Source organism: Euprymna scolopes, chromosome 14 (assembly GCF_053919585.1).
Source record: "Euprymna scolopes isolate OS-2025 chromosome 14, ASM5391958v1, whole genome shotgun sequence".
Classification (NCBI taxonomy): Eukaryota; Metazoa; Mollusca; class Cephalopoda; order Sepiida; family Sepiolidae; genus Euprymna; species Euprymna scolopes.
In genome coordinates, this window is record NC_136495.1 from 88,784,048 (window position 1) to 88,806,038 (window position 21,991).

The window sequence follows — 21,991 nt, forward strand, 5'->3', positions numbered from 1 at the left end:
TGAAATTAATAGCCTGTAGTGTGGTTTATTGACCTAATAAACACATAGACATTGAATGTAATGCTAAACATTGTATCCAATGTATGGAAGCACAGAAGAACCCACCTAAGATTGTGGATTCTTGCTGGACATACTCTGAACAACCATGATCCAGAATACATGTAGACTTTGCTGGTTCAATCAATGGCCTTAGTTTCCTTGTGGTTGCGGGCGCCCATTCAAAATGGCCAGAAATATTTCCAGTGCAACAGACCAACACTCAATCCACAATAACAGTACTCAGATGGCTATTTAGTCAACATGGCTTGCCAGAGACTTTAGTATCGGACAATGGATCACAATTCACATCAGTCATTCAAGCAATTCTGCAAATCGTGCTGCATAACGCATGTTTGGTCACCGCCTTATCACACTCAATCCAACGGACATGCCAAACTCTTTATGGATACATTTAAACGGGCACTACTCAAAGCTAGGAGATAGAGAACAACAGATGAAATCCTACAGACTTTCCTCCTTTCGTATCAAACAACGCCAAATGGAGCAGTGAAGCATAGTCTCTCACCATCAGAGCCACTCATGGAACGAAAACTTTGTACCACAATAGATACTTTACGGCCCCAGCAACAAAGACAACAACCAGGTCCTAACGAAAAATCAATTCCAATTGACATGCCAGTGTTTGTACAAAACTACAGATCTGGCCAGGCAAGCTGGGTTTCGGGCATCATTTGCAAAACAAAGGGACACTTTCTCTATGATGTTCAAGTTGGAAACCAATTCTGGGTACGACACAAAAATCAAATACGTCCCAGATACACTTAGAGGACAGCATGCTAACTATTCCATTCGATCTGTTAATAGACACATTTGAACTGCCATCTCCATCACCTCCCATGCGAACAAATGTAAACGAGAAGGTTGAAAGACCCTACAGGACTTGGCCAAAGCGCAGTCGCACTCGAGTAAGGTATCTCCAAGTTAATCCAAAATGCACTCGCTACTGCTAAATACTTAAAAGGGACATGTTAGGGTCAACCTAACAAGGAAAAAAGAAAGAGTTATTGCCCTTGGACTGGCAAGGACTTGGAGAGAGGAGGGAGTCGGCCATGACACTGGGTAGATAAAACAACACAGTTTCTGATCATTACGCATCCAATGGCTCATCTATCTAAATCTTTTTAAAATAAAATTGTTAAACGTTCCTCCTTGTTTTGGCATCATTTTTACATGGAAATTTCACAGTCAACTTTCATTCCAAAACTTGTAATTAGTGCTTGATGACAACCCTTGGATCTAAACAATGGAGGATGCAGAGAGAAAGAATAGCAAGAGCAATAAGAGATTTGTTTATTGTGATACTTTTAAACACAATTTTTAAATCTTCCTGAGTTGTGGGAAAGATTTTCCAACTCTATAGCGATGAATGCAAAGCCAAGTCAACAATCAGAACCTGTTCATGAATATAAAAATACCACTAATAGCACATTGACACACTTTGTGCTGCTGACAAATCACTGCAAGACTTTGCTTCAGAATCTGCCTCACGTGATTCAAATAGAGCCATGATAGATGAGCAACACTACAGTAAAGCAAATATGTAAACACACACCAACATTTGTTAAATTAGAAACACTTTATAAATTCATATGCTTAGACACAGACTCTTCTTCAGTGATTTTCATCGATGCTTCAGGAGATACAGGAAAGACCTTCTTAATAAAACTTATTCTCTCAAAGGTAAGGAGCTCAAGATAAATTGCAATGACTGTAGCATCATACGCATTTGACACAACACTGATGCATGGTGGTCGAATTGCTCATTCCAGATTTAAGTTTTCTCTAAATATAAGAGAAAATGACCTTCATAATTTTGAAAAAAAAATTCAGAAACAGCCAACTTGATAAGTGCAGCAAAAATAATTAATAGGGATGAATATTCAATGATAAGAAGGGAGGTTTAGAAGACAGTTGACAGAACTCTCAAGGATATATGTGGAAACAATGAAACATTTGGAGAGATATTGACATCGTGCAGTAATGACTTCAGCCAATGTTTACAATGTTTGCAGAGTCGTTTTTGTGGCGTAAATGTAAGAAATTAAATTAAAAAAAAACATGAGAGTTCAAGATGGTAATGAATACTCTAAGTTTCATATAAAGATTGGAAAGGACAAAATTGAAGACAAAAAAGGATAATGGTGGGGTTGAACTCTCTGAAGATTTGATAATATGTGTAATGTTAACCAATGCCTTGAATTTATCCTTTGTTCAATCATTTACAAGAAATGTTTGCTAAAAGTTGCATATTAGTACCATTTAATGATATAGTTTAAACAATAAATCATAATTGTATTGAAAAATTTCCTTTACAAGTCACAGAATATTTGTCATTTAATTCTGTCCTTGAAGGAACAGAAGCTACACATTACTCAACAGAATTCCTTGATTTGATAGTTATCAGGATTACCTTCCCATAAACTTGAACGCAAAAAGGGAGTTCTAATCATGTGTATGAGAAATATCGATCCACCACGTTTAATGGCACTAAACTAATAAAATAGGAACTGTACAATGATTACTAAAATTATTGCACCACAGTTTCAAGGAGAAATTGTTATAATTCCAAGATTTAAAATTGTTTTATCTGAAGGAGACAATATTCCATTTGGCAGAGTTCAGTTTCCTATACAATTAGCATTTACTATGACTGTTCATATGTCTCAAGGACAGACTTTACAAAAAGTTTATTTTACCTAGTCAGACCTGTCTTTCAACATGAACAACTATATGTTGCGCTTAGTAGAGTTAAGCAAAAAGATAACATAAAAGTGTTTTTAAAACATTCAAATTGTACAAAAAATGTTGTAAATAGAAGAGCCTTGTCTCAATCAGTTTTATTGACCTTATTATTAACATATAAATTAAATATTTGACCCGACCCAATGGATCATGTGTGGTCTATTTTGATATATATGAAGAAAGCTGACGGCATCGACAAACAACGATTCTCCATATAGTTTGATGGATTCGAATTTGAGAAGAGTCGGGAGTCAGTTAGTTGGCAGTTAGTGGTCAGCTGACCCTTTGGAAGCGAAAGGTAGAAGATTAAACTATGTAGATCCCAAATGTGAATTCCTGATGTCATCAGCATTCGACTGGTCCAATGAATAAAGTATCATCTTTGTTTTTGTAAAACTGTTGTCATGTGTCATCTTTTAACACCCAAAAGGTAATGTGTTAATAATCTTTTAACGAACTTTGTGTAACCCTTACAAGATTACGTATCTCTCCTCCTCTCTATATGTGTTATAAGAAATATAAGAACTGTTCATCTATCACCCTCTCTCGCTAATATGTTATAAGAGACATCCCACAACTGTATAAATGTCTTCTCTCTCTCATCTCCTTAAATATGAGTCCCCTGCTATCCAACATAAGGACAGCTCTGCACTATTTACTAATTTTAAAGCCAATGACTTGTCAAACTCAGAAAGGGAGCATTATCTGTTGTAGATATCCAAATGTCTGTAGTTCATGAAATGCTGCTAATTTCAGCAAGCGACAATTGAATTTTTGTTTTACTTTTATAAATATATCAAATTATTTTGCAGTGAAGTATTTTTTTGATGGAATGCTGTAATTTGAACAAAGTTTTGCAATAAGCCTATTAAATCCAATGTCAGATGTTAAAGAATATGGTTTAATATCAATGCAGTCATTTCTCTTATCAGATAATGGATCTCTTGTGACCTATGACCATTAGTATTCCAAACTTGCTGCCACTTATTCCTGAAATGTCTCTCTGCACTTCTATTTCTTATCTGCAAATTTTGCTTCTTTTGAATGAACATTTCTAAGATGGTTTTTGAATGAACATTTCTTTGATGTGATGATTTAACATAACTTGCAAGCAGTTGTATTCTTATTCTTGGGATTGATATCAAAATACTTCCAGTGGAAACTGTTGCCAGAATAGTTGTCAATGCTCATTTTTTATATATTGAAATTACATATGTCCAATATCTAATAAGCAAGTTATCTCAATAAAATATACATTTTCTAAAACATAAAAATATATATGTAGTGAGTCCGAAAATGAGGAGCAAGAGTATGACTGAAGAATGCTTTATTTTCGATTTGCACATCGTCACAATTTACTGTACAATTCCTCAACATGAAAACTGAAAGATGAAGTAATAATTTTTTTTTGACAAATGATTTTAAGTGAAAAAAAATGTTAATTTGATAGGAAAAGAAAGGAGAGAAATTTTAGATATGTTTACATCTATTTGCTTCAAATTCAGTGCAGTTGTAAAAGTCTACATGTTAATAGCGCATCATGATAATATGGTGTAGACGATGCATGTATGTCTGATAAATTTTTACTGGCAAGCAAAACCGTCTTCGTTTACAATATAATTAATATTAGTATCATTTACGACAACCAAATTTGCTGATAAATCAGCATTATTAATCGGTCAATTAATCGATAATCGAACGATTATAAAAGGCTATAGGTAATCGGCTAATTTGATAATTGGTTCATCCCTAATGTATGTATGTATGTATATATATATATATATATATATATATATATATATATAATAATAATTTATGTGAAACATTTAATTACTGATGTAATTCTATGATATTATATATTTTAATCATAAATATTTTTCTGCTATCTTTGATATAGTGTGTACTAGTGTATGTTTATATATTTATATGTACAGGATTCACTCCTAAACTAATTAATCAATCATTATGCATTTTGGAACACTACTGTTGAGTGTAAAGGATGGTAGTGTGGGTTATAGTTAGTTAAATTTAGTTTTATCTAAAGGAATAAGAAGAGGTGGGAACCCTTTGTGAAAATTCAGACTTACGATTTTTGTGAAATTTTAACAATTTCAGTTTCTTTTAATGTATTTTAAAGAATTTTTAGAGAGCACAAAGACACAACCTCCCACCTGAAAATTTAATTATATTTCTTATTCAACAAGATTTCTTGAATTTAAATTTCTTAAAACTTGTTAAGCATAACTTTAAACATTTTCTAGAGTCAAAATAATGCAATGGATTTTGTTGAAAATTGAAATAAGGATTCTAGACATAAGGTTTAGTATTATTGATTTCAATCTTCGCAAGATTTTAATCTTCATAAGAGGTATAAGTAAAGCTACGTTTTTTGGAACTAATTTTACCTGTTCTAGGATGCATATTCTTACATGTAAGGAAAATATTTTTTTAGTAACGTGTAAAAGTTATACGGTATAGTTGGAAATGTCTTCTCAATTATTAAATCATTTCTCTCTCATAGGTTCATAAGAGTAGTGGTTGATAGGCAGAAATACAAAAGCTCACTGTATTAATGCTGGAGTTCTTCAGAGGTTTACCCTGTATCCAACTCTCTTCCTGATCTACATCAATGATCTCTCAAATCACATCCTTAGATCATTCATAGACATTTATGCTGACAACACTACCATCTATGGCAACACTTCAAAGGCTATAAATGACCAAATTCTCTCTGATTTTCTCTCCTCTGATCATGAGCATGCGGTACAATGGGGAAAGAGGTGGCTGGCTAATTTTAATGCATCTAAAACTAAGCTTCTATCTTTCCACCATCAATGCTCTAATCCCCGTCTGGCATCAACTGAAATGAATGGCTCTTATCTTGGTGTGACTCCATGTTTTGACAAGCTTCTGGGTCTAACCTTTACTCCTGATCTGAAATAGAACACGTACATCAAATCCATTGTCCAGGTCACTGGAAAAATACCACTCCAGTAGATATCTCACTGCTGATGCAATTCTCTACCTGTATTCTTATACAGGTCAAGTACATCCAAGGATGAAGTACTGTTGCCACATCTGGGCAAGATCTGCTAGAAATTTCTTATCCTGCCTTGACAGAGTTCAAAATAGACTTTGCAGCCGAGTGGGAATTATGTCCCGCCCCCTCAACTTTTATGAAAAACACTCGTCTAGATGAAAACACTATCAATAATTTCCCCCACTCTTTATCTGTGCCTAAACTTAAACGAAGATTTCATGAACAAAGCTTCTTTCTTAAGTCTGTATGCAAACTGTATAAGTTTCTTAGAATTGTACACCTTCTGTTTTCCTGCTTTCCAGCTGACTACAATATAGTTGTCTTCAAGTTCAACGTAAACAAGTTCTTGATGAGCCGTCCCCTTAAGTAATTCAATTTACCAAATTTCAACTACTAACGATTGCTACGATGTTGTCCCATTGACTACTATACACTCATTAACTCTTATCCTTGAGTGTGGCCTCCGGGCCTTGACAAGTGGTGACTCCTTTGTAAAAAAACTTTTTTTTTAAATCAGGTTTTATAGAAAGTGTTAAATATTGGAGCATTGTCAAATGCAAAATTTTAATTTAAAGTGAGCAGTTTGCTATCTGGCTAAATCTGGCATCTATAAATCCATTTCATGAATAGTTTCTTCTCTCTTTGTTGTGGAGATGGGAACCAATACTCTTTGACATCAGAACAATAACTTGAAATTACATTTCTGTAATTAAAGAATCTTCATAAATACTTAGAAGCAATCCCTGGAAGACCAAGCTGTAACAAAATACAAATAAAGGGAACAGTATCTATTCTGAAAAGAGCGTATTTTTCTGTGTGAATTCTGGTGTCTATTTCTTTCCAGCATATTTCTTAACATATATCACAATCCAAACATTCAAAGATGTACAAAACTAGGTTGTAAGTAAGTTTTAATAATTGTTTCTATTTTCATTTTCAAGTTTAGAAAAAATGGATTGTAAGTGTAAAAAACGTTCTGTCAAGACTTGAGTAAAAATCACAGATTTTGTGAAGACATAGCACTTATTGTTAAGTCAAACTAGGGTAAGGTATTTGTTCCCTATTTCTGTTGCAAACCATATTTAGAGAACTTACAGGATTGGTGTTGAAGGAAAAGATCACGTGACTGCTTTTGAATAACAAATCTAAAAGGCATCATATCTAATACTCTGTTCATTCTCCCATAAAGTTAGTCCCCCATGGCCCTGATATGCCTGTTCCTCAGCTAAATGATACCATAAAATCTATTTCTGATATTGATATCAATGACATGATTGATACAGTTAAGTGTTATGAATACAAATCAGAAGAGAATGACCAACCGGTGCACTTAACTTAAGCAACACTTGATAACCTGACAAAGAGTGTAAGTTAGTTTCATTTAATGCTAAGATATCCAGGGAGTTTTTAGGAGAAATGATTCTACATCATCTAAGCTAAGTCCACGGATATTTGTAAATGCTAGCCTCAAGGGAGGAGGCGAATCATTGTTCGAGTGTGTGTCTGGTTTGAACGTTATTTTGAATTGAGCTGTCATTTCATTTTATTTTGTAGTTTCAGATTTAGGGTGAGAGGTGCTAGACAAACGGATTATGTCTTCTTTTTAGAACCTTTAAATACAAGATGGAAAAAAAGCAAATTCACATAATTTTCTCATTTCAATTGAAGCTAAGTAAAAAAGCTGCTGAAATGGCTCACGATACCAACAAAGTGGCCCAGGAACTGCTACTGAAAACCTAGCACATTGGTGGCTTAAGAAATTTAGTGGTGGCGATGAGTCTTGATGATGATGATCATCGGATGTTAACAACGATCAATTAAGAGCCTTAGTCAAAGTCAATCTGCACACAACTGTTTGAGAACTTCTGAATTAGATATAACATATACAATGATTTCCAACTATTTGAGAGAAATTAGAAAGACAAAAAACTTGATAAATAGGTGCCTCATGAATTAAACGACAGCCGAAAGACACGCTGTTATGAAATGTCATCTTTCCTTTTTTTACACAACAAGAATGGCCTATTTCTCAACCGGGTTGTGACTTGCAATGACAAGAACCGGGTTGTGACTTGTGACTTTATGATAACCATTGACCCTCCGTTCAGTTGTTAGACGCCGACGAAGCTCCACGACCCTTCCCAAAGCCAGAGTTGCACCAAAAAAAGATGCTGATTGTTTGGTGGTCTGAAACCAATCAGATCCATTACAGTTTTTAAAATACAAGCGAAACCATTACGGCATGGAAGTACTGTCAACAAATAGATGAAATGCATCAAAAACTTCAACAATACCCAGCATTAGTCAACAGAAAAGGCTCCATTCTCCTCCACGACAATTCCTGACTGCACATTGCTAAACTTATCCTGCAGAAGTTGAAAGAATTGGGCTATGAAACTGTTTCATCAGTCATACTTTCCAGATCTCTCACCTACCGACTACCACTTTTTTAAGCAACTTTCTGCATGAGAAATGTTTAAAAAATCTAAACGATATAAAAAAAACTCCTTCACTGACTTCATCGCCACCAGAATGCAAGATTTTTATGTTACTGGCATAAATACACTTGTTTTGCATTGGCATAAATGATTTGATTCTGATTGTGCTTATTTGAATCAATAAGTTTTTGGTTGAGCTGAGATATGTTCATTTGAATTTGAAGTTATAAAACAGCAAGAACTTTCTTGTCAACCTGATACTTTTGCCAAAATATAAATATAGTATTTGATATTACATAAAAGACAGCACATGAATTATTGATTAAAGAAATCATTTTTTGACAATATTTATAAAAAAAATTTTTTGAAATTTTTTTCCAGGTAAATTTTGATCGTCTGTTGTCCACTCTTGGAATTGAAAAGTTAATTTGGATATTTTCCACTTTATTAGTGGAGAGAAGTGTGATCTTATGTGCAAGGAATCTCAGGTAATTCTTCTTTTTTTTTTTTTTTTTTTTGCTTTTGTTGCTTTACAATATTTTTATAATATATTTTCAATACAATTTTATGGAATGCTGAATTATAAATGAAGGAACAATTGAATTTTGTTTTGACAGTACATATGAGCAGCATATATAGTTTTGTCAAGATCAAGGGAAGAAATTATCAGAGTAAAAAGTTCTTTGGCATTTGGAGATCTCTACAGTGAAGGGGTAAGATGTTGCTGCTTGTTGAGTGTATCAATATGGGGAGGGGTCTCTTCACCATTAAACACAATACTTGAGTTCATTACCCCCTCCCTTTTTCTTACTCATTCTTCTTTTTATTGACTTAGAACAAATCTCACCTAGACATTTGAGTTTAATATCACAATTTTTTAAAACATTGCATTGGGGCAGCTATTTTTTTTTTTTTTACCTTTCCAAGATACCCACACTTGACATGCCAAACAGGTGTTCTTCTGCTTTCATGAGTAGTAATAGATACATCAGGTTAATTAGGAGTATTTATGTTGAGAGTGCACCAGTGCTATGTTTATATCAGAGAAAATTCCATTTAAGTGCTTCTAAAACCAGCACATGAATGCAATGACAATGGGGCATGGATTGGAACTTAGTTGACAATTCGGAACCTATTAGATTTGAGACTTTCTTTAATCCTGCCCTATAGAAGGAGACTAAAGTGGTTGATCTATCAGCCTAAATATTTCATGCATGAGCAGAGGGTGGCTTTTTAGAGATACTGTGAGGTATGAGTATTTTTCTAGCATGGAAAGGCAAGCCCACCTTCATTGCAGCAGCTTTGGCAATGTCTTCTATATATTTGTTTCAATTCATGTTATCTGTGGATGTTAGGCCAAAGAGTTTGTATAATGGACTCTCACTTAGAATGTTATTACCCATGACAATCGATGACAGGAAAGTTTCTTTGTAATTGTTGAAGGAAAGGAGCTTTGTCTTAGCATTAAATGTTACAGCCTCTATTCCATTTCTATTCCATTAAAAACTACAGGTCATTTTCTAATGTTTCAGGTGCCATTGAGGAAAACTTAAATGTTTCTCTTGTCTAAGAAGGATCTGATTATACAAGAATAAAAAAGCATTGGAAATGCAAAAGGATATAGGGATGGTATGCCAAAAAGTATACAAACAAGATAGCTATGAATGGCTAGGCACATGGAAATAGAATTGCATCCAAAGTATAGCCCTATAGCTTTTCTCCAATCTTCATTCCGTGCCATCATTACGGTTGTAAAAAGCTATAGGGCTATACTTTGGATGCAATTCTATTTCCATGTGCCTAGCCATTCATAGCTATCTTGTTTGTATACTTTTTGGCATACCATCCCTATATCCTTTTGCATTTCCAATGCTTTTTTATTCTTGTTAATTAGTATTTTTACTTACAGTCTTATTTTTAAACTTACATTCATGATAGTATTGTCTTTTTTAGGAGGCGGCTCATTGCCGCCTCCATTAGTAGCAGGTCGCTTCCTGCTGGGTTTTAGGTCTTTGGGTTTTGGGCCTTAGGAGTTGCCTCTTGGTCCTCCATCGGTTCTATATTACATAGAGAGTGCTACCGCCTCTCTGATAAAACAGTTAGAGTATTATAAAGTTCTAAAATGTTCATACCTTCACTATCAAATTTTTCTTGGTTCATTCTTTGGCGTTTTGGCAAAGATTTGGCAGTTTTTGATATTTATATTTATAATAGTTTGTGCATGAGGCAGCTTTTTTCCCCTTGGGATTCCTGTTATACCGTGCTTTTGAGTCAGCACGTGAGGCAGCCTTCTTTTTTTCTGGTTCTTTGTTATAAAGAGCACGTGAGGCAGCCTTCTTTTTTTCTGGTTCTTTGTTATAAAGAGCACGTGAGGCAGCCTTCTTTTTTGCTGGTTCTTTGTTATAAAGAGCATGTGAGGCAGCTTTTTTCTCCTCAGAATCCCTGTTATACCGTGCTTTTGAGTCAGCACGTGAGGCAGCCTCCTTTTTTTCTAGTTCTTTGTTATAAAGAGCACGTGAGGCAGTTTTTTTCCCCTCAGGATCCCTGTTATACCGTGCTTTTGAGTCAGCACGTGAGGCAGCCTTCTTTGTCTCAGGATTTGCATCATACTTAATTTTTATTATTTCAGCATTTTTCTGATAGTATTCTTTTTGCTCAGATAATACTTTGACTTTGTTTTTTTCATAGTCTATATTTCTCTGAGCTTTTTTACTACGTGCTGACTTTGGCATTTTTTATTAAATGTAAACATATAACACTTATGTGTATCTTACTATAATATCACTTATCTTATAGCAAGACAACTCTCGTAGAATTGAGATACTGCCCCGTCACCAATAGTTAAAGTGTGGAACGGTATATACACCAATAGTGTAGTTGTTATCTTTATATGAAGTCCTAATCAGTGACAGTGTGAGGTTACTTGGTTAATTTATTGTAGTTTATTTTAGAAAACTTACTTGTTTTTATTAGTAGATTGTGTATAGTAGCCACAATATCTAGTTATTTTTGTGGCTAGGGCTTGGATTTTGATTCTTTTTGGTCAGCTTCCAGTGAGTTCTTAGAAGATGACTTTCTTGCAGTTTCTTTTGCGGTTAATTTAACTTATTTCCTTTGGCGTTTGGTAAGTTCTTAGAAGAACTGGTCTGATCTACTTTTCTTAGCGAGCGAAGAGATTCAGCTGCATTTAACAATGGTTGCTATAGTGTATTTTTGCGCATGCGTGAGAATTTCAAGTTTCCTCCTTATTTTTCAATAGTTTGACAGTAGTCATGTGTCTTTCTGCCAAGAGCGACAGACGTCAGTGTTAACCGTGATCGTCTAGAGGTTAGGACCCCACGTTGTGGCCGTGCTAACCTAGGTTCGAATCCTGGTCACAGCATTGACATTTTGTACATATTTTACAGTCCAAAATCTGAAGAATTATTTGTTTTTATAACATTGTTTTTTGACGTCGTACTTGCTGATAGGTTACTCTTATAACAATTTTGATCAACTGAGATAAAGATTTCGTGGTTTCATTAACGCTGGTGGGTTACTGTTTAAAGAAAAAACCTTAACGTTCACCTCAAATATTCAGCGTCCAAGAAATATAGGCCACTGGCAAACTGGAACGTCTGTGAGCATCTGGTGTATTATTTGGAGCTGTCCCTTTTGAGAGAAGTTCCGTGTTCGAAGTGGTCTGTCTACATTGGGTATATAGTGTTTAAAACTTGTTATCACACGTAATCTTATTTAATTATGGAGTTAGCTAAAAAGCGATGGGTCACTGCACTTCTCCGTGTAAAGAGCAGTCGATTGATGCTTGAACTGTTGTCAGAGACCGTTCGTACACCGAGATACATCGTCTCAAAAGAAAGAAGAAAGCAGAAGAATAAAGAAGAACAATTGGCCATTTTTGTACCCTTTTTTATTGCTCTCTTTTGACATTTTAACCGACGTTCTGACACTCGCTGGATTTGTAAGACGCTTCTCTGTAAGAATATGTGCTTTTTGAAACTTATAAGTTGATTTTAGTTGAGATTTGGATAGTTTTGTTTTGTAGGCGTATATAGGCGTGTATGGGCCATCCCTATATAGAGAGTGCTACCGCCTCTCTGATTAAGTATTTGTCTATAAATATCATAGGATTTAATTTTTTATGAAAAGACCTTCATGCCAGAATTTGTCAAATGCTTTGTATATATCAAGGTCTACTGCCCTAGCTTCCATCACCTTGGCCAGTTCATGGTATATACATTCATAGATGATCGTAAGGATATTCATGCCTAAATCTATGCTGTTGGTCAGAAATTTAGTTTTGTGAGGTGATAGATTAACAGCTCAAAGATTTTAGCGAAGAGAGGGAGGAGATTAATGGAGCAATAATTGAATGGGTCCGTTCTTTCATCAAAATTCTTGAATACTGGTACCACAAAGGCAATTTTTCAGCTATTAGAGAAGCAAGATTCCGCAAAGTATTTATTGTAGAGGTTGGAAAGAAAAGGGGTGAATTCAGCAGCACATAGTATAGCAGGGATAAGATCATGTATTATAATATCATGGACATGAGAAAAAGTGATTCTCAGATTATCAAGTGTAGTTTCTGTCTACAAAGGGAAATTTGCAGTGTTTAAAGATGAATCGCTGAACATGCAGTTTAGCCTTCTTGAATCCCATGCAGAGGACATCATGATTGTTGGATAGGGGACGAATTGTTGATTGCACATTAATTTATTATAAATTTTCAAAAAATCACAAATTCCTAATCTAAGGGAAAAATAGAAAGAACAATTTTGTACTTATGTGGTCATTGGACGCTTTTCTTTTTATTCCCTTTTTGAGGGAAGCAAATTTTAGAAGAGTTTTAGCGAAGTTTTTTGAAAACAACTTACATTAAGGTTTTGTTGGTGATTGTTATTTTCAGAAACTACTGCAAGGGAGGAGGAGAGAAAGTTGATCAGGCGTTCTTTGCTCTTAATGTGTCATGTGTCATCATGTCCCATTACCAAAGGGTTTTTTTTTTTACCTTAATTTTTCAGATGTCTGGTCTTTTTAGGAAAAAAGGGTTTTATTTTATTTAATTAAGGTATTTATAATCGTCCATCTTCATTATTGCAATTGATATTTTATTGTTTTAAATAGTTATTTTTAGATTTTATATTTATTATAGTAGCAGAAGTACTCATCATTGACTGGGTTCAAAAAGAGCCTTCAATAAATGGACTTTAATTTATATAACAATGTAAATAACTTTTACATTCTTTTAAACTGATATTTATTTTCTACATACTTTTTGTATCTTATAGATGTACAGGCCGACAGACACACAGACATTGAGCTTTATTATATCATCCTATAGATATACAGACAGATAGACACACAGACTGACCCAGCATTGCTCGGATCATCTTTGTAGGGGGAGGGGGATCAATTGTTTGATAAAGAATAAGGGGCAGTAGTGGGAATCTTAATTGACACAAACTAGGGTTTCTCATAAGTAATCCTCACAGGGCCCTCACCTCTATTGGTAAGAGTCAGTGATACATCATAAAAATCTTCTCCTTCCCATGATGGGTTATGGCAAGTTCGGTAGCTCTATGTCAAACGGTGTGAGCATGCATAGGGTTCACAGTTATAAGTGACATTCCTGGGACCCCACCACTGTCGCTGAGGGTATGCAGTGTAACCCGTCAAAACCTCTCCCTACCACATGGTGGGTTAGCCTGCCATATTTGGTAACGGTAACTCTACAAGTGTACATTAACAGTGTGAGCGTGCAAAGGGTTTCCAGTTATAAGTGACTCCGTGGCCTTGAAGCTCCATCCCCATCGGTGGGGATGAGCAGTGTAATCCATCAAAACCTTCCCGTCCCCATGGTGGGTTACTCTGCCAAATTTGGTAGTTCTATGTGAAAAGGTGTTAGTATGCATAGGGTTCCCCCTTATAGATGACCTTCCTCCAGGATCCATCCCTGTTGTTGGGGGTGGCTTTATCATGCCCATTGCAGATCCTTGATACCTCTTCTATTATTGTATGTGGTCAGTTTAGTAAACCATACAAGAGCCTATTTGTGTACAGACACAGACATTGAGCTTTATTATATAGATTTATCACATGCATTTTATCAGTTTATACTATAAAAAAATTATTTTTGACAGGGTATGTATAAATTTGAAAAAAAATACTTTTCCTGTTATATTTAATTTTATTTATTTAATTTACTGTAATTTATTTAGTATATTTAAAAAGATTTTTATCATGTTTTATATATTTTTAATATGAATAACAAATCAGAAGAGAATGACCAACCGGTGCACTTAACTTAAGCAACACTAATATTTTAATATTTTTATTTTTATTTACTATTTTTTTAATTAATAAAATCTAGCATTTATATTTTTAATTCAAAACACAAGAGGTCTGTGAGGAATTATATCCCTTTGACTGTACAATTTAAATTTATTTCCAAATGGATAATTACCCTGATGGCAGAGTAATCGTTTGATTATTTATCGTAATTTATTGACACTCAACATTAATTCATAATTATAATTGTTTGTCTTTTTCTGTTTAGGGAGGAGTAATTTTTTAGATTCCTTATTTTTATAATTTTTATTTAGAAAAAAAACTTTTTATGCATTTTTTATTTTTGTTTTTTTGGACTTTTTTCTTTATTTTTATTATTTAGATTTTAACTTTTTAATTTCTCCAACACCAGAAAAAGACAATCTAAGGTCACAATACCGAGACTCACGGATCAAAAATAAAAAGAAAATAAGTTTTTAATTGCCCACAACACAAAAGTTTGTGAGTAGAAATTCTAGATGAGTAAAACTATAACAAAAATGACAATGTTGAGGATTTTCTACCGAAAAGTCATAGAACATGAGCTGCCATTTTCAGGAGAGAAAGGCATAAACAGAGACTGATGAGAGTCTAGCATTGGAAATTAACTTTAGGTATACTTTGCTTAGATTTGAAACCGAGGGTATCAATATTATCCTAATATTCTGTAATATGCGTATATGTATATGCACACACAAGCTAATTTGTTTTTCCTCTTATCTTTTCAGCTTATTGTGTTCAACTGTTCATGCTTTGGTAGCACTACTATATCCCTTCCAGTGGCAACACACTTATATTCCAGTGTTGCCATCAAAAATGTTAGAAGTTGTTTGTTCACCAACTCCTTACATTGTTGGTGTCCTTTCTTCTTACTTACCCGAGATTAAAAATATGCAAATGGAAGAAGTGAGTTTGCTGACATTTTTTTCCTTATACCCTTATCTAATATAGAAAGTAAAATTATTTCCCTCCACTACATAGGTGCTCAATAACTTCACTAACAAAAGGTGCATACATATATTTTTCAGTTAGTGATTTCTACAACATTTATTTTTGCTTTTTTTTCTGTTGTGTCCTATACTGTGTTTTTTTTTTGTTTTATTTTTACATGATATAGTCACTTTTCATCAAGGCCCGGAGGCCAATAAAGGATAAGGGTTAATGGGTACCATAATGGAAATTTGATAATTTATTTTAGAGGACAACTCTTCAAGAACCTATTTACATTGTACTTGAAAACAACCATGCTCTAATCAGCTGGGAAGCAGCTTCATAGTATTGTGTTCCACAGATGAGCAGCTCTAGGAAAAACCTCTGCTCATAGAATTTTCGTTTCGATTTTGACATAGATGTTGAGGAAATTTAGATAGTTGTTGTAGATAGTCGAGTGTTTGCTGTGACAGACTTACTGGGGAAAACAATAGAGTGAAGGTCAGTCAAGCACCTGCCATGAAAATAACAACAGAGCAAAGAGAGACTTGCAATGTCTCTTCTATGAGAAAGAGGCTGCAGAAAGGAGAAAACAACATCACTTACCAGATTTCAAAATTGGTTTTGTACATTGTCAGGGCAGAAAAGGATGCTCTGAGCAGCTCTTCCCCATATGTGGCAACAATGCTCTATTCTAGGCTGTACTTGGCTCATACAAGTAGAGGATTGCATTAGCAGTGAGATATCTACTGGAGCGATAGAATGATCCAAACATTTTTCCGGTGATCTTGGCAACAGATTCGGTGAATATATTCCATTATGTCCACATTGTCAAAATATAGTGCTTCCCAAAATGAAAGCCATTCATTTCAATTGGGGCCTGGTGGAGGTCAGAGCATTAATGATAGAAAGAGAGAAGCTGGGTTTTAAAATTAATCAGCCACCTTTTTCCCCATTGCACCACATGCCAGAAGAGAGAGAATTTGAGAGATCATGGTGATTGCCAGCCTTTAAAGTGTTACCATAAATAGTAGTGTCATCTGTATAGATGTTGACGAATGATCCAATAATGGGATTTGGAAATCATTGATGAAGAGAGTTGGGCCTAGGACAGAACCCTGAGGGACGCCAGCATTGATTATAAGAATTTCTGCTCATTGACTACTACTAAATGTATCAGTGAGAAAGGATTTAATAATTGACATTTCCAGCTATTCCGTAGCTGGAAATGTTGTGAAGTAAATCTTTATGTCATAGCATATCAAAAGTATGTCAAGACCAATTGCTCTTGAAACACAGACCCTGTCAAGAGATCCACTAATCTTGTGTGATAGCACATCAGCTGTAGATCTTGCAGAACAGAAACATATTGTATGTCACTGAGTAGGTTATTTTTGCTGAGGTGGTTGACCACTTCTCTATTTATCATAGATTCATTTATGTGGCCATAATGTTGACCTGAATCAAAACCTATTATTAATACAGTATATGAGAATTATTTTAAAAAATATTATTAATACATTATATTACAATAATAAAAAAGAAATATTAATTATTAATACATTATATTACAATTATTTTAAAAAAATAATTATTAATCATTAATACATTATATTACGATAGTTAAAAAATATTATTAATACATTATATTACAATTATTTAAAAAAATATTAATTAATACATTATATTGCAATTATTTAAAAAAATATTATTAATTATTAACACATTATATTACAATTATTTAAAAAAAATATTAATTATTAATACATTTTATTACAATTATTTAAAAGATATTCTTAATTATTAATACATTATATTGTTATATACTGGGTGGCATGAAGATGACGTATATTCTGTATTATTGTTGTTGTTCGTCTTAGGAAGAGTCTTAGTGTTTCATCTAGAGACAGGGTACATTCTACTACATGAGCACCACCTGTAATTCAACTATAAGAGATTTTTGAATATCTTGATAGATAGACTGAGAGCTAGTGCGTTTGACATATGTTTGTTGTAAATTGTCTAGATTGAAATGACTGCTGTTCATTTATAAATGAATAACGAGACACTTTGTTATAAACAAACTTGGTTTATTTAACAAACATTCATATATACACAATGTGGAGGTGGTGGAGATGGTGGTGGGAGAGGTGTAGGTTGCGAACGTGACAGGCAGTTCCTCGTCGTCTGTCTCTCGTTCCCCGTCTCTGCGTCTCTGCTCTAATTTATTATTATTATTGTTCTTTTTTCAACAATGTCTTTTTCTGTTCCACAATAAATCATGTTAACTTTTTTTTTCTTGTCCACTACCGTTAATGCATTTTAGTTATTTATTTTTCTATATATTTTTGTTTTTCGTGGACATAATTTAACATTATTAAGATGAATCCATTATCACACACACATTTTTTCATTTCTTTTTCTCGAGGTCTCTCTCAATGTATGCTTTTGTTTCATTTCAAATAACATGGGTGGTATTTTCACCCCAATTTTAAAAATTGACATTGAGGCAGCCGACGTCCGATAGACTATGCTTGCTTCTGCTCAAGCTACTTGATTTTTAACTTTACATTCCAATTACTTTCTTGAAATGAGAAGCAGCCTTATCTTTTCCTAAGACATCAGTTGCTTGAACCATGGAGATAAGGGATCTTTTATTTTTCCTTTTATTGAATAGGACGGTGTTCACAGTTTACTTAATTTACCTAAATACAGAGTATTTTTCTAACCCATCCTAAACAATTCCCTGTCACCTGTTCTTCCTCCCCGCTACCAAACCTCGTACTAACTCTATTTACGAGAGGTTGGTCCCTATTTCTACTCTTGTGCACTGCATACGACGTATACAGACAGCTGATTTTATCTATATTGGTTTCACGTCCCACCGTCATGCTCCGTGTCACGATTTTTCGTTCCATCAACGGTTCGTCAGAGTCCTCATCTGACCCCTCTTGTTGATGATGACTCTTCTGCATCGCATAATCAGCTTCGTCTGTGGCTGATTTGCTGTCTGAATCACTAGATTCCTTTGGAACAGACAATGTAGCTTTTCTTAACGGCCTCTCTGTAGTGGGAATCTCCCACTCTAGGATAGACGCTGCCCTGAGATGTTCTGCATGCGCCTTCGTTACAGAGCCCGTTAATTGTTTCCATCGTATGTCTAGTTTTCCTCGCTTTTGGTGGTTTTTATAATTCAAATTTAATACAGTTGTCTCAAATGGTTTTCACAAGATCTGCAGTTCGTCTACATGTTCTATTCTTACAGCTTGCTCCCTAGCTGTCTGTTCACCCCTGTCTAGACGTCTGTCCGCTCTGGTGGTCAATCCTCAACTCTCTCAATCTCTCCAAAGCTAACTACATCACGTGTTCTCTTACATCACCTAATTACGTGTCTCAGACCACAACTAGTTATTTGTTTATTCAAAACCCCAAAATAATGTTTACATCTATTTTCACATTCCTTTTGCAATTCACACGTCTATCATTTCTTCCCTAATTTAATTGTTTATTCTTCTAATCCTAATAACTGATCCAGCGACCATCCGTTGCTCAAATCAATAAGAATTGACCATTGACCCTGCTTGCCACAGTTAACAGATACTATGCTATGATCATAGCCTAAAGGGTTATAACATTACAATATTACAATTATTTTAAAAACATATTATTTTTATACATTTTATTACAATAATTAACAAATATTAATCATTCATACATTATGTTACAATTATTTAAAAATAATATATTAATATTACAATTATCTAAAAAAATTTTATTACTAAATTATCTTAAGTTATAATAGAACAAAAATGATTGCAAACCAATCAGCATTAACAAACCTACAAATAGCATCAATATTACCTAACAATATAACAACTACAAGAAAAAGTACATAGATGGAAACAAAAAAACATAAAACTTAAAATATAAAAACATAGAAACATTAAAAAGATAGAAAAATAAAAATATAAAGCATAAAAACATTAAAAAATAGAAAAATAAAGATATAAAACATAAAAGCATTAAAAAAATAAAAAAATAAAAATATAAATTTAAAAACACTAAAAAGATGGAAAAATAAAGATATAAAACATAAAAACATTAAAAAATAGAAAAATAAAAATATAAAACATAGAAACATTAAAAAAATAGAAAAATAAAAAAAAATATAAAAACATTAAAAAATAGAAAAATAAAAATATAAAACATAGAAACATTAAAAAAATAGAAAAATAAAACAAAATATAAAAACATTAAAAAATAGAAAAATAAAAATATAAAACATAGAAACATTAAAAAAATAGAAAAATAAAAAAATATATAAAAACATTAAAAAATAGAAAAATAAAAATATAAAACATAAGAACATTAAAAAAATAGAAAAATAAAAATATAAAAACATAAAAACATTAAAAAATAGAAAAATAAAAATATAAAACATAGAAACATTAAAAAAATAGAAAAATAAAAATATAAAACATAAAAACATTAAAAAAATAGAAAAATAAAAATATAAAACATAGAAACATTAAAAAAATAGAAAAATAAAAATATAAACACATAAAAACATTAAAAAAATAGAAAAATAAAAATATAAAAACATAAAAACATTAAAAAATAGAAAAATAAAAATATAAAACATAGAAACATTAAAAAAATAGAAGAATAAAAAAAATATAAAAACATTAAAAAATAGAAAAATAAAAATATAAAACATAAAAACATTAAAAAAATAGAAAAATAAAAATAAAAAACATAAAAACATTAAAAAAATAGAAAAATAAAAATATAAAACATAGAAACATTAAAAAAATAGAAAAATAAAAAAAATAGAAAAACATTCAAAAATAGAAAAATAAAAATATAAAACATAGAAACATGAAAAAAATAGAAAAATAAAAAAATATATAAAAACATTAAAAAATAGAAACATAAAAATATAAAACATAGAAACATTAAAAAAATAGAAAAATAAAAAAATATATAAAAACATTAAAAAATAGAAAAATAAAAAAAAGTATAAAAACATTAAAAAATAGAAAAATAAAAATATAAAACATAGAAACATTAAAAAAATATAAAAAAAAAATATAAAAACATTAAAAAATAGAAAAATAAAAATATAAAACATAGAAACATTAAAAAAATAGAAAAATAAAAAAAAATATAAAAACATTAAAAAAATAGAAAAATAAAAATATAAAACATAGAAACATTAAAAAAATAGAAAAATAAAAATATAAAACATAAAAACATTAAAAAAATAGAAAAATAAAAATATAAAACATAGAAACATTAAAAAAATAGAAAAAAAAATAGAAAAACATTCAAAAATAGAAAAATAAAAATATAAAACATAGAAACATTAAAAAAATAGAAAAATAAAAAAAAATATAAAAACATAAAAACATTAAAAAATAGAAAAATATAAAACATAGAAACATTAAAAAAATAGAAAAATAAAAATATAAAAACATTAAAAAAATAGAAAAATAAAAATATAAAAACATAAAAAAATAGAAAAATAAAAATATAAAACATAGAAACATTAAAAAAATAGAAAAATAAAAAAAATATAAAAACATTAAAAAATAGAAAAATAAAAATATAAAACATAAAAACATTAAAAAAATAGAAAAATAAAAATAAAAAACATAAAAACATTAAAAAAATAGAAAAATAAAAATATAAAACATAGAAACATTAAAAAAATAGAAAAATAAAAAAAATAGAAAAACATTAAAAAATAGAAAAATAAAAATATAAAACATAGAAACATTAAAAAAATAGAAAAATAAAAAAATATATAAAAACATTAAAAAATAGAAAAATAAAAATATTAAACATAGAAACATTAAAAAAATAGAAAAATAAAAAAAAATATAAAAACATTAAAAAATAGAAAAATAAAAATATAAAAAATTAAAAACATTAAAAAAATAGAAAAATAAAAATTTAAAAACATAAAAACATTAAAAAATAGAAAATAAAAAATATAAAACATAGAAACATTAAAAAATAGAAAAATAACAATATAAACACATAAAAACATTAAAAAAATAGAAAAATAAAAATATAAAACATAGAAACATTAAAAAAATAGAAAAAAAAATATAAACACATAAAAACATTAAAAAAATAGAAAAATAAAAATATAAAAACATAAAAACATTAAAAAATAGAAAAATAAAAATATAAAAACATAGAAACATTAAACAAATAGAAAAATAAAAAAAATATAAAAACATTAAAAAATAGAAAAATAAAAATATAAAACATAAAAACATTAAAAAAATAGAAAAATAAAAATAAAAAACATAAAAACATTAAAAAAATAGAAAAATAAAAATATAAAACATAGAAACATTAAAAAAAAAGAAAAATAAAAAAAATACAAAAACATTAAAAAATAGAAAAATAAAAATATAAAACATAAAAACATTAAAAAAAATAG

General features: G+C 31.3%; 1 protein-coding gene across 15 annotated transcripts in view; it reads left to right on the top strand.

Annotated features, from left to right (window-relative positions):
• The window catches only part of LOC145293152 (uncharacterized), a 589,140-nt gene that overhangs the window by 433,463 nt on the left and 133,686 nt on the right, over window positions 1-21,991 (top strand). For all 15 annotated transcript variants that reach the window (XM_080139591.1, XM_080139597.1, XM_080139585.1 and 12 more), the window contains 2 exons: window positions 8,662-8,768; window positions 15,336-15,513. In XM_080139591.1, the coding sequence (XP_079995717.1) occupies window positions 8,662-8,768; window positions 15,336-15,513 (285 nt within the window). The remainder of the gene's footprint in view (window positions 1-8,661; window positions 8,769-15,335; window positions 15,514-21,991) is intronic.